General features: G+C 47.4%; 1 protein-coding gene across 1 annotated transcript; it reads right to left on the bottom strand.

The window, feature by feature from the left end:
* Positions 1 to 3,001: 3,001 nt before the first annotated feature.
* On the bottom strand, positions 3,002 to 7,957 carry CUNH1orf53 (chromosome unknown C1orf53 homolog). Its single transcript, XM_055319181.1, has 3 exons — positions 7,703 to 7,957; positions 4,612 to 4,713; positions 3,002 to 3,302 (listed from the first exon to the last, which is right to left on the bottom strand). The coding sequence occupies exons 1-3, from the start codon at positions 7,955 to 7,957 to the stop codon at positions 3,231 to 3,233; spliced, it is 429 nt and encodes a 142-aa protein (XP_055175156.1). The 3' UTR covers positions 3,002 to 3,230.
* Positions 7,958 to 13,141: the final 5,184 nt, after the last annotated feature.

The following is a 13,141-nucleotide window of genomic DNA, read 5'->3' as shown; positions in this document are numbered from 1 at the left end:
CCCACACTTTCCTACAAATTTCGGGAGGGGAGACTTGGTCATCACGAATCTCCCAATCCCTCTACGGCCCGGGACTCCCAGGTTTCCACTCTCTCTTACACCCATAGTCTCAAAAACCGGGGGGTGGGGCGTGAGTCTGGAGATCTTGCGTCCTGAGCCCAACGTTGAAACCCTTTGTAGGGACGAGGAGGGTCAGCTCAGCGCCCGCCCGGGGTGCTCGGGGCCGGCCCGCAGCAGGGTGTCCAGAGACCCCAGGAACGACGTGACCTCTAGGTAGAGGTATCTGTGGCTTCCTCCCCAACCTCTTCTCAGAAATCAAGGTCTTGACAACCCCCTCCCCCTACACACAGGCGCGCACGCCTAAACTTCTGACTTTTTTTTCCCCCCTTGAGGGGAGGGGATAGTTAGGGCACCAGGACGCACCTTTTAGTTGCTGCAGGGCGGTGCAATACAGCATCGACTTTGAAATCTTCCACCAGGAGCAGACGTCCACAAACTCCAGCCTTTGGTCGAATGTAGAGAAGGTGAAATGGCAGGTGTCTGTATGGAGGGGAGGGGAGCGGAGGGGGGGTTCCTTCTAGGCTGGCCACGGCCGCCCGCAAGGTCTCTAAGTGCTCCTAGGAGTAGAGCACGCTGGCTGCCCTTCGCCTGGTAGTGAGCCCGCTTCCCTAGCTCTGCCTGCAGATTAATTTAAGCCCGGCTGGCCTGTCGCAGTGGAGACCGGCCTGGGGCACAGACTTTGCCTTTGGATAAGAGGCACTGCCGTGGAGCAAAGGTCCGCGCCGGGCCCAGGAGCACCTCCCCTTCTCCTGGAGCCTTCTTTCCAAACACACAGGGTTTGGGAACCCCGAATTTCACTTGGACGAGAGGGGGGAGCTCTTCTCTTCCTTTGCTCTGCAAAACCAAGGGGGCCAGTTTGTCTTCCGAAGAGAGGGAGGTGTGCGTGGAGGTCCACCTGCAGGGAGGACCTCCAGGACTGGGCTCTTTCCCCAGAGACGGGAAGCACCGCCGCTGCAGGAACCCGTGCCCATCCTCCATCTGGGAAAACCTCATTAGAAGATTCCCCAGTTTCTGTCAGGTCTTCCTAGGTTGGGAACAATCGAGAAATCCCTGCCCCTTGATTTACGTGACTTGCCATAGGAGTCTCCAGGAACCATGAAAGTGGAGCAGCACCAGAGCTGATTTAAACTGAGAAGTTTCTATTTCTTGGCATCCACATGTGTTTGTATACACCCACCCAATAAGAAACCTGATTTTTTACTTTACAACGTGTGAATACAATATAGCTTGAAGCTCTCGCAGCGAGGCCCATTTATGTGGCCATATTGTGTTTAATGTGGGAGCACCAACCTGCCGCCACCCCTGATGTGTGGTTCACAAGCATCTCCTCGGAACCACAGCGGAGAACTTCAGGCCTTGGCTCCCTGGCCCCCTCCAGACGCCGGAGGGAGTAAGAGCGCCCCCCACCCGGAGACAGTGGCTCCTTCGGGGTTGCCTGCGCGTCTTGAAGGTCTGCCAGGAAGAGTCCCCCAGGAGAATCAGCCGTGATGGACGTCAGAGTCCTTTTCCCTGGGCCAGTTCCCTAGCGCAGGAAGTTCACAAGGAGGAGGAAAGAGCTGTCTCTAGGAAGGAGGCATCCTAGAAGTTATTTCCATCTGTCAATGGGGCTTTCTCAGAACACTGCCTCAAATGGGGACCCTTTCCACAGTGAACTTCCTTTCCTCTCCCTCTTGTTTCTCCAGGAACGTGACCTTTTCAGGCTCCTTTTCTTTCTCTTCTCCCTCTTGGGACTGCTGAAGAAAGCACCATCCAGCCCCCACCCAGAAAATGGCCTTGGTGATCTTCAAATCTAGTGGAAAACATTGAGCTATCTGGTTGCTTCTTGACCTGAGAATAGAAAGGAAATTGGCTCCCAGGAGTCCATAAAACTGCCTCCACAATGCTGACGCTCTTCTTCTATTCACCTCCTCCAAATGGTTTCTAGAGAGGACACCACCAGACCACAAAGAGTTTTTTTTTTTTTTTTAATCCAGTGCAGCTGCGGACACCTCACAAGCCCACGGCAGTGTTACTTAGGGCACCACAGTGGGAGCACTAGCAAAATTGGGGAAAGCAATTAATATTTGACATGCAAATAACAACATAAATCACAATCAAGGGGGAAAATCCGAACTTTGCTGGGCTTCTTTTTCACTTACTTGATAGTTTAGAATGGCTTTTACTTTAATATGTGAGAAAGCACCAGAATCTTTTGGTCGCTTCAGATCTCTAAAACTCATATTCAGGCCACAGGCAGAGACTAAGGAAGGCCCCTGAGATGTTTGAGAGCCTTTCAGGTTCTATTGGGAGGAAAGGCTGAGGGTCAGCTCTGCGTAGAGGCAGCCTGCCAATGGGCAGCAGCCTCATTTTACTGAACAGCTTCCACCGGTAAGGCAAAGGCTTTCCAGGGCCATTGTCCTCAGAGGGAAGCAGGGAAGAAAGTGCAGAAACAGTAGTCCCCGTGGGCTCCTAACCCAGGTTGGATACTGATGCCCAAAGGTGTCACTGCGGTGAATGGAATGGGTATAAAGATAATAAAATGTCCTAAGACAGACTTGTCTGGGAAGTGCCATAAGACAAGGAGAAGGAAACTGTGGGGGAGAGAAGTGAGAATGGTCTAATCAGAGGCATCGTATGCGGCCTGACCTCCAAGTCAGAATGATTTAGAGTTTTTATTGAGAGAACAGATGGAAGATGAGAGCATTTCTTGAAGCAGAATGGCACTTCTTGGGCACTCATATGCTGCACAATATAGCATTATATCAATCTTCTTATAGCTCAAGATATAAATAAAATGAAGAATGCATTCAAACTCTTGTATTTGCCAGCAACATCCCTTGGGTTGCTAACACGGAGGAGAAAACAGTAGGCGAACGGAGGCTATAAGAAAAATCGAGAGCGACTAATGTGACCCGATTGCTTCTATTTATTTAATGGAACAGTCATTATTTTCTTTCTTCAACATATGTGTCTGATAATGAAGCAAAAAGAAAGGAAAATAACTATCAATGTGCCACTTCAGAAACACACAAACATTTGCTAGCTTTTTCATTTTATTGATGTTCTTTTAATATATGTACTTATGATTAAACTAGTGCTCAAGCACTCACAGCACTCAGAGCAGTTCTGGATCAGGGTGTTTGTTTTTAAATCTAGGCTCAATCAGATGGAGAACAGAGATGCAGTTGTGGTCAAACATAAAAATACGAATTGAATTTCTTCCTTTTAGATGGGTCTTTAACATTGACTTGACCATAGGGACACTGCGGAAGAAATAAAGCAAACTATGGTTAAATTATATCACAAGCATCTTGAAAAAAGTACAACACTTCTCATGGTGGAAAAGGAGCCTGCTAATCATGTTATGTAGATCATTTGATCTATTGGGTCCTGCAGACTAAGAGGAGAATAATGGCAACCTCTGGCAAATGGTCCTAATTAGGGTCCAAGAATCACTTCCTAAATGCATCCTTCCAACTTTAAGAGTTCTACTGTCAAAAACTCACTCTGAGAAAATTCTCAAGTCCTCAATTTACGCAAAGCTCTTATGCATTTGATTAGAAACAGCTAAGGGCACAGGTAGGAACACACATAAAAGTGAAGGCTTAATTTTTCAATACTGGCTACAACCAACCTATGCATTTAGTGCTTAGTCCTTAATTGTCAAGTGGGTCAGTTAAAGGAAATAATGCCTTCTTGCTGCCCAACGTAGAGTCCAAGTGGTCTGTAAACAGAGGTTGTTACCTGTTTATAACCTCAACGCTGTAACAATTTACCTTACTACTATGCCTTTAAAAAGTTAGAGTGACAAACCCGATCCTATTTCTTTTCCTTGCTCAAGATAGGGAAGGATTAGTTCATCTTCATCAGTGAACACAGAGATAGATCCACTGAAATATACATTTTAGGAAATGTCCACCACTAAGTTTGGGGTAGGTTAACCATGTTTGTTTTTAAGCTAGAGTACAGAACAGCCACGGGAAGAATGAGAGAGAGGAGAGAGAGAGAGAGAGAGAGAGAGAGAGAGAGAGAGAGAGAGAGAGAGAGAGAGAGAGAAGGAAGGGAAGAAGAAAAGAAAGGAAGGGAGGAAAGGAGGGGGAAAGGGCGGAAGGGAGGGAGGAAAGGAGGAATCATTATCATTTAAAGGAAAACCACTTCCCAATGCTGGTCAAATTTCTATTTATTCAGCTACTAGTGAAGACAAAAACGCCTTCTGTGATCTAGTTTGTAATATTCTGGATTTCTTTTCCTGCCCTCTCTGTACTTGCCTAGTGAACGGGACTTACTTGAAACCTCGTGAAAAGTTTCCCTGTAATAAAGAACTCCCATGAATTTCAAATCACAGCATTTCAAGGAGCTGATGCTCACAGTGAAATGCTACAAAATTCCATTAACTTTAAAGGTCCTATGTTGGTCCTAAGGACTTCATTGTCCTTGGCTGAAGTAGCTTGTGAAAAGTGCACTCCAGGTCTATTTAGCTTTTTTATTTGACTTGTTTTTCAAATAATAGGTATTTACAAAGCTACAGAAGCACGGAAAACTGCTGCTGTAATGCGAGAATTTGCTACTCACGTGTCTGCAGGCAGAGCCACAGCATTCACCTCTCTCCAAGTGGGCGAGCTGCGTGAGCACAACATAGCCAGTAGCTGGATCCACATAGTTTAACTGGCCAGCCTGAAGAATAATGAAATAAAACAATTCATTAATCTCAATATTCACCATATCTCCTCACCATAATTTCTACTCATAAAACACGGCAAACATTTTCTTTAAACAATATTGAACTTCTTCCCAGCAATTTTGGTGGCACTTGCAATTAAAGGCTGAACGCATTCCAACATTATATACAATCCAACTTCATGTGACATAAGGAGAAAATATACAGTTTGAGAAAAATGAGAAGTTGATGGAAAAACAAGAACTCCTCTATACCCAATAACTACGTAGCCACTGCTCAGGTATTTTTCATTCAGTTTCTAGGTAACAAGTTTAATAACAGGTGATTTAGACGACTTTAAGAGCTTAAGAGGCTGAAAATGAACTTTCACTCAGAAGTTGCAGTTGCAATTTCAGTACTTAAAATATGTGGATAATGATTTAAACTTACAGAAAAGGTGCTAATCAAAACCAACAGTCCTTACAGAAAAGTATTACCTTGCTATTATTGAACACTTTTCTTTACCTTCATGATGTGTTACTCCATGGCACATTTTACACTATTTTCTTTTTGGGGGACGGTTGTTAGTTCTGTTTTTAAGTAAAAAAAAGTATTGTTTTAACATATTAACACTCGTTGCTTTCACAAAGTTTGATCAAAAGTAACTTTTACTACTTTACCACTTCAGATGTCAAGGAAGCATACTCTACTGACATTCAAACACGTTTTGTTTTGTTTTGTTTTTTTAAGTATCCCAAGTACACTGTGTGAAGGCAAAGGAAATAATGCAGCCTATTCGATGGATTTGGGCCATGTGGGTGATATTTATCCTTGAGATTCTGTAGAGGAACTGTCTCTTGGGCTTTTTATATAACCCTTTTACCGTGAAGTAACTCCGCATCACTCTTGCATGGAACCTTTTTGTGAAAATATGCATGGCGTGTGAATGTCTTCTAACATATTTTTGTATGTGCCACAAGTTACTTCTTCAGGGTGTCTTCCTTAATGGCTAACGATTTTGATCTGCTTGAAAATTTAACCAACTGTGCTCCATGAATGAGGCAGGAAGCAAAAAGACATATAGAGTTCAAGTCTAGGTCTTAGCCTAAGGTATTCCAGCAAAGCCAGACCCAGGCAGCAGAAATCCAGCAAGCAAGTGTCAAGGTCAGTCCATAGGGCCGCTCAAATCTTTGGGGACCACAGAAGCAGATGACACGAAACCAGGGGCACTAAACACTACTTGAGAATGACCAATTGTCAAGACCTTACTTCTTTACTTGTGAAACCTGTGTTTGAAGATTTGGAAGAAAACCCAGCAAACACTGGGGGTTCTGTTAGCAGCCTTCTTTTCACTTTTCATAGTTTCTGAGAGTCTTCTGAGGGCAATTATCTAGCAACCTGCAAGCCTAACGAACAGACTGCTCCTGCATTTGTGCTGCCTCTCCTGCTCTCCGTGTTGACTGCAAAACTTTGAGCTTGTAGGCTGCCCACACAAACTTCATTTGTCCCCAGGAAAGGAGCCTAAAGTAATAGTGGCAACAAAGATGTGACCAGAATGCTGACGGTGGCTGGCAAACAAGAGGTCCAGTGATGCAGATCAGCACCGGGAGAAAGGTAAGAGACCCATCTGCCTGGAGGTGTGGGGACAAGACGGGGTAGGGTGGGGGGCTCTGATTTGTTGAAAAAGCAAAACCACAGACTTGTTTTCATATTCACTTCTGGTCCCCAAGATAGCTACTTCACCTGTGATACCGACACAGCTGAAACAAGTGTGGGTTTCTTAAGTGAGAAAAAAAATCCCTCTCCTTTCCCAGGCTGACTGACCAGTCTTCACACGCCACTGCTCTTTGCTCTATAAAGAATGAAACTTTTGCATATATTCGCCCTAGTATATGGTGATGATTGGCAACAAAGTACACGTTATTTTAACCGACTATAAACAGATCAATCAAAAGCTGCCAGTCATTTCCTGATGAATCTTTATGCAGAGGTTTCAACGTTTCCATGAGCCAAACAGTGGATTTCCAGGGCCTACTCACTGGCAGTGGGCCTGGGGAGGGGGGGGGGGAGATTAGAATTTTAGAAAATCTCCAAGGTTCTCTACTCCCTTGGCTCAAGCATCACCAGGTAACTGTACCTACACCAGACATCAAATACTGGTCACACAGAGTGCATTAAATAGGTTACTTTTGCATCGTTTTCTACATCTTCATGCTACAAATCTTTTGCTCTCTCAAGAGAATGAAAATGCTCCCTTCAAACTGATACAGTCTGAGGTGTTAGCAACCCTGGGGGGAGATGATGGTGATATTGGTACTGGTAAGTGATGGCCTGACCCTCCAAACAGAAGACAAGGGAGCTCAAGATGGGTCTGGGAAGAATGCAAGTGCCTGATTAGAGTTTCCTTTACAGCTGTGCTGTTAGGGTGGAGAGAAGGGACGAACGGATAGAAGCAAAAATTAAGTTTTTTTTTTAAATTTTGCATTAAAAAAAGAGAAAATATTTGCATTATTAGTATCATTGGATGGCTAAATGTTTAACTGAGAGTACAAACACACAGCCTATTTCTCCCGTGACTTCTCAGGTGCTCTGCGTCCTCCACCAACGCCCTGGGACCCCCCCAGCGCGCGCACACGCGCACACGCCGTCCTGATGGGGCCCAAACTGGGACCGGAGTTTAGCTCGGCCGCTGATTACAAAGGACCCACATTTAATGCAGACGCGCGTTAGCTCTTTGCCCATTAGAGGGAACTGAGGGTCGGAGCGGGAAGCGCGAGGGCTCGTCGGAAGCCGGAGGGAGCAGGGCGCGGGCTTCCAGCGACCTCCCCCGCGGCCGGCGGCGCGCAGGCGCACGGGGCCCGGGGCGGGGCCGGAGCCGGAGCCGGAGTCGGAGCCGGAGCCGGGTGGGCGTGGCCGGAGTCGGGTGGGCGGGGCCGAAGCCCGGCGGGGCAGGCCGGGTGGGCGGGGCCCGAAGCCGGGTGGGCGGGGCTGGGGGCGGGGCCTCACCGCGCAGGCGGCGGCGTGCAGGTCCGCGATCCGCCGCTCGGCCGCCGTTAACTCTTCGCTCGCCGGGCGCCTCTCCGCGCCGGCCGGTCCTTCCGGCGAGCGGGGCGCGGGGCCTCCGCGGTCTCCCCCGGGAGCGGAGCACAGGGCCGCGCCGCGGGCCCGCGGGCACCGGCCTCCGACCCCGAGCGGCGCGGGCGGCCGCCGTCCGAGGCTGGCGAGCGCGAGCGCGAGCGCCGGGCCCCGCCGGGCCGCCATGGCCGCGGGCGGCGGGAGAGGCCGGGGGCGCGGGGCGGGCGGAGGCGGCCCCGAAGCCGCGCGGAGGGCGGGCCTGAGGTCTCGGGATTCCGCGGGCCTCGGCGCGCGCGGGGGAGTGCGGTGATGCCCGGCGCCGCGGCAGCGCCCGCAGGGGCCGCGGGAAGGCGGGAGCGCGGGGCCCAGGCGGGGGCGCAGGGCAGGCGCGGCCGCTCGGGGAAGGCGGCGTTTCCGCGTGGCTCGGTATTGGCAACATCCAATCTGCAGTCGTGGCTCCTGTCTGCGAGGTAGACGTTGCCCCGGGCCCCCCCCCCCGCAGGACTGCACGGGGGGGAAGCGAGCGCAGGCAGGGCCGGGAGGCGGCGGCAGGTGTTGGAGCGGAGCGACCTCCCCCCCCCCCCGCCCCGCCCGCCGCCCCCCGCCCGCGCCCCGCGCTCCGGGGAAGGCGGTCGGAGAGCAAGCGCCCCTAAGTGCCCTTCGGGTTTGAAGACTTGAGGGCCACGGTTGAGCCCTGTGGCCCACACATTTCCTGAGCTGCACCGAAGTCCCACTAAGCCACCATAGGGCCATCACTCTCTCTCTTTCTTTTTTAAATATCTGCATGCAACCCTGCCAGTGTATTTCGAATTTTCTCAGTGGGTGGAACCGACCCTGTTGGTCCACTGTGAATCTCCCAGCGAATCAATGAATTCGTGGAGTCAGTCCTGTTTTGGAAATCTGGTTCCTTTATGTTGGAATAATGAATTATTAGGGTATCAGGGTCTGGAGACTTGCCAGTGAGGTGAGAAAAGAGCCTGAAACCAGGAAAACCAAAGAGGGACCCTTAGCAAAAAGGCAGGAAAAAGTGGGCCCAGACTTGAGAAGGGAGTGCACCCCAGGTCAGGTGTACTTGTGTGTCTTCTCCCGAACCGGATTCTGGAATATAAGGCAAATAAGTGGAGGAGCGGGTTGATTGCATTGTCTCTGAAATTGAGGATAAGAAAAAAGAAAGAAAGAAAGAAAGAAAGAAAGAAAGAAAGAAAGAAAGAAAGAAAGAAAGAAAGAAAAGAAAGAAAGAAAGAAAGAAAGAAAGAAAGAAAGAAAGAAAGAAAGAAAGAAAAAGAAATCGAGGCTGAGGACCTATTAAGCGTGACATGAATTCAAAGGATGGGAACAAAGGATGGGAACGGTGTTTTACAGAAATGAAAACAGACTGGACCAGGTTCAAATAGAAAACAAATACTCATCTTACAACGGAGTTACAAGGCCTTTGTACTGAGGGATGGGGTGGGTGTGAATGTAAAGAGCAGAGCAAGGGAAATCTTTGTGTTAATAAAATAGTTCTGTATTCCTTTTTTTTTTTTTAAGATTTTATTTACTTATTCGTGAGACACACAAAGAGACAGGCAGAGACACAGGCAGGGAGCTCGACATGGGACTCGATCCCAGGTCTCCAGGATCACACCCCGGCCCGAGGGCAGCACTAAACCACTGAGCCCCCCAGGTCGCCCCAGTAGTTCTGTGATCTGATCATGATGGTCACACATGTCTACACATGGACTATACACCTTGTTCCCATGTCAAATTCCTGGTTTTTGTGTTGTAAGGATGTAAGATGCAACCACTGGGGAAAACCGAGTAGAAGGAACCTCTCTATATCTTTGCAACTTTTTGTGAATCTATAATTATTTCTTTTTTAAATTTTATTTATTTATTCATGAGAGACACACACACACAGAGAGAGAGAGAGAGAGGCAGATACACAGGCAGAGGGAGAAGCAGGCTCCATGCAGGGAGCCCGACGTGGGACTCGATCCCGGGACCCCAGGATCAGGCCCTGGACTGAAGGAGGTGCTACACCGCTGAGCCACCCGGGCTGCCCAAATAAGTCTTTAAAAAAAAAAAAATCTGGGATCCCTGGGTGGCTCAGCGGTGTAGCACCTGCCTTTGGCCCAGGGCCTGATCCTGGGGTCCCGGGATCGAGTCCCACACCGGGCTCCCTGCATGGTGCCTGCTTCTCCCTCTGCCTGTGTCTGCCTCTCTCTGTATCTCTGTCTATCATAAATAAATAAAATCTATTTTTAAAAATCTTCCTTTTCAGTTAAGGCCTCTGGGCACAAAACAGCTGAGAAAGCTCTTCCGTACTGTTCACAGGTTACCTGTGTGTACATCCTCGTAGACTTTATTTTTAAAATAAAATGACAGGGGATCCCTGGATGGCTCAGCGGTTTAGCGCCTGCCTTTGGTCCAAGGCATGATCCTAGGGTCCCGGGATCAAGTCCCACATCGGGCTTCTGCATGGAGCCTGCTTCTCCCTCTGCCTGTGTCTCTGCCTCGCTCTCTCTCTGTGTGTCTCTCATGAATAAATAAATAAAATCTTTAAAAATAAAATAAAATGACAGAGGTCTAAGTAAGAGTTCAGTAAAATGTATTATTACGAATAATTTCCGAACATTTAATAACTGGGTATCATTTAGGCACTGAATAGATTATCTGCCTCTTTCAGTTTTCATTTGATCTTCATACTTTAGGGTCAGGGTCATTTCACATCAAGTTAAGTTTCATTCATTCGGTCTCTTGCTTTAAAAAAGCCTCCTCAGGGCTTGGGTGTGTACATTTTCTTAGATCCTCTACGCTCACCATAGACAGAACTATATGGGAGTAGGGGTGTAACGTTCTGCCTTCGCATGGTAAAGTAGTCCTCCCTTGAGTTGCAAGGCCTTTACATCCAGATTTGCTCTAGAAAGAGCTATTTTGTGTCATGCGTCTGCATGTAACATGAGATCGTATATATTTTATAATCCTTCCCATCCTTTGACATGTTTATGTTGATACCGAACCTACTGGTCATTTTGGGGAGGAGGAGGAGGAGAGGAATTCAAAGAAATGCATTCCCCCTAAGCTTCACCTATCTTAATTTTTAAATAGTTACGTTAGGCTTCTCTAGGTTGGAAGATACGGGTCTCACAACTTAATCTGGTGGCCTTAAAAGGAATTTGTTCACAAAACCAGGAAGCGTGACTTGGTTCAGGGCTCACCAATATTACGAGGGCCCAGTCTCCCCATTTTCCAGCTATGCCTCTTCAGTGCTACTTCCCTGTTGAGGCAGGCTCTTTTCTCACTGGTGACGGATGGCTGCAACCAGCCCCTTGGGCTTCATCCTTTCTCACCCTTGTCCACTTAAAAAGAGAGTCTCACTATGAACACCCAAACAAGAAGACACCTTTCTGCCCCCCAAAGCCCTAAGAGCCATCACTTCACCCTGTGTCCTTTCCTGAGCCAGTCTTTGTGAGTACCTGTTATCCATGAGCCCCCCAAGGCCTCTCCCTGGAGCTGCCGAGGGGCAACCCCACCCAAACTCATGGCTGGGAATGGCCTGTAGTGACACTGGGGACAGAATTAACAAATGTCCACCACGGTGTGACTTGCAAAGGCGAAATAAACTCTACCAGCCTACTCAATTCTTTGACTATTTAGTATTTGTCATTTAAGACGTGTTTTCATTGTTCCTCTGGTTCCTCTCTACATATCCTTCTTTTGATACCCCATAATTATTGGCTGCATTTTAGCTTTCCCTATGATTTTTTTTTTTTGCAGTTTTCCCAACAGTCATAAACAAGAGAGCCAATAACATGTCGTTTTCATCTTTGTACCTCCTCGGCCCCTCTAACGGTTCTGTGACACGTAGTGAATAAGAAACAATGAATTTTCGAATGGATAAGTGAGTCAGCGGTTCTTCATTCTCTAATACATGTTCCTAAATACCAAGGGGCACCTGGATGGCACAGTTGGTTAAGCGTCTATTGATTTCAGCACAGGTCATGATCTCAGGGTCTTGAGATCAAGCCCCAGGTGGGACTTCTTGCTCAGGGTGGAGTCTGCTTGGGATTCTCTCCCTCTCCCTCTGCCCTCCCGGCCCCCCACCCCTGCCGGCTTGTGGGCTCTCTCCCTTTCTCTCCGTAAATAAATCATAAAAAAAATCCATATACCTAACTACTAGCCAAAAATTCCATATGAAATTTTTAAATTAACAGTCTATACATTTGCAGATTTGAAAATATTTATAGGATTTGTTACAGATAAATACTTAAAAAAACTAGATGATAAAGACACTAACTTTGAAGTTGTATTTATTAAAGAACAAAGGGGTCATTTTACTGACAAATGGGACAGATGCATACATTATCAAATTATTTGATCTAAAGCCCCTGAAATGCTGCCTCGAAATGATTTTAAGTGTTGCCTTTGAATAAATTATGAACATATCGCCCTATTAGTGGACAAACTAGTGCTAGAATCACAGAGCTGCCCAGAGATTTCTTGTCCATATACTGCCGGTTTTGCACAGTTCTTTTTGGACACTGATTTATGTATTTGATGTTTTTCAAATAGCCAAATGGTGTGTTATGACATGTCCTGCTCCATGGAGAGTGCATTTTCACTATCAATTCTTATGATTGAGAGCAAATGTTACATGCCCCTAAGGTTGCCTATAGGGAATCTTTGTTTCATTTAATGGGACATCCAATAGCACACTTTGTTTCACAGAGCTGGTCTTAGAAAATTCTTTGGGGAATTATAAACATTTTTATTTGCAAGCCCAGCGAACCTCCGCTGACTTCACAATGGATGCACCTCCACCAATTGCTACGTGCCCAGAGCGCTACCCCACCGGGCTCTTATGTTCCTATTTTGGTTTTGTTTTCTTGGGTGAGCTGTAGAAGGGCTACACGGTATGAAGTAACTCAGCCATTTACCTCTTCTTCCATCCTCTCTGTCATTCTTTAATGAATAGTTGTTCTGTGTTCCACCCGGATGGCCAACTACAGCGATGACTTGATGGTTAAATCCAGTGCACTTAGACACTACTTACCTGACTAAAATTGCATGTTGCTTTTAAAGCAGTCCATCGTCTCCCCTTCTTCCGTAGTCCTCAGTCCTTCTTCCTGTAAAATATTTCCCTGAGTATATCTATGCGTAGGTTTTTAATCTATTACATATATGCTAATGGTCTCTGCTTCAGAGTCATTGTGTATGAGAGCAACACACCTATCTATCCATCCACCTGCTGGACATACACACTTAAAAATACCCCAAACTCCGTGCACCTGCGTGGCTCACTGGGTTGTCTGCCTTTGGCTCAGGTCATGATCTCGGGGTTCTCTGCTCAGCGGGCGAGTCTGCTTCTCCCTCTCCCTCTGGGATCTC

This window comes from Nyctereutes procyonoides, unplaced genomic scaffold, assembly GCF_905146905.1.
Source record: "Nyctereutes procyonoides isolate TBG_1078 unplaced genomic scaffold, NYPRO_anot_genome, whole genome shotgun sequence".
Taxonomy (NCBI): Eukaryota; Metazoa; Chordata; class Mammalia; order Carnivora; family Canidae; genus Nyctereutes; species Nyctereutes procyonoides.
This window is presented reverse-complemented; position numbering and strand designations above follow the sequence as displayed.

Bases quoted from the DNA above. Each gene is read 5' to 3' on its own strand.
- CUNH1orf53 (XM_055319181.1), bottom strand. From the start codon at position 7,957: ATGGCGGCCCGGCGGGGCCCGGCGCTCGCGCTCGCGCTCGCCAGCCTC. The intron at 4,714-7,702 runs GTGAGGCCCCGC...ATTATTCTTCAG, and splicing joins TGCACGCCGCCGCCTGCGCG to GCTGGCCAGTTAAACTATGT. The intron at 3,303-4,611 runs GTGAGTAGCAAA...TTTCTTCCGCAG, and splicing joins GTGGCTCTGCCTGCAGACAC to TGTCCCTATGGTCAAGTCAA.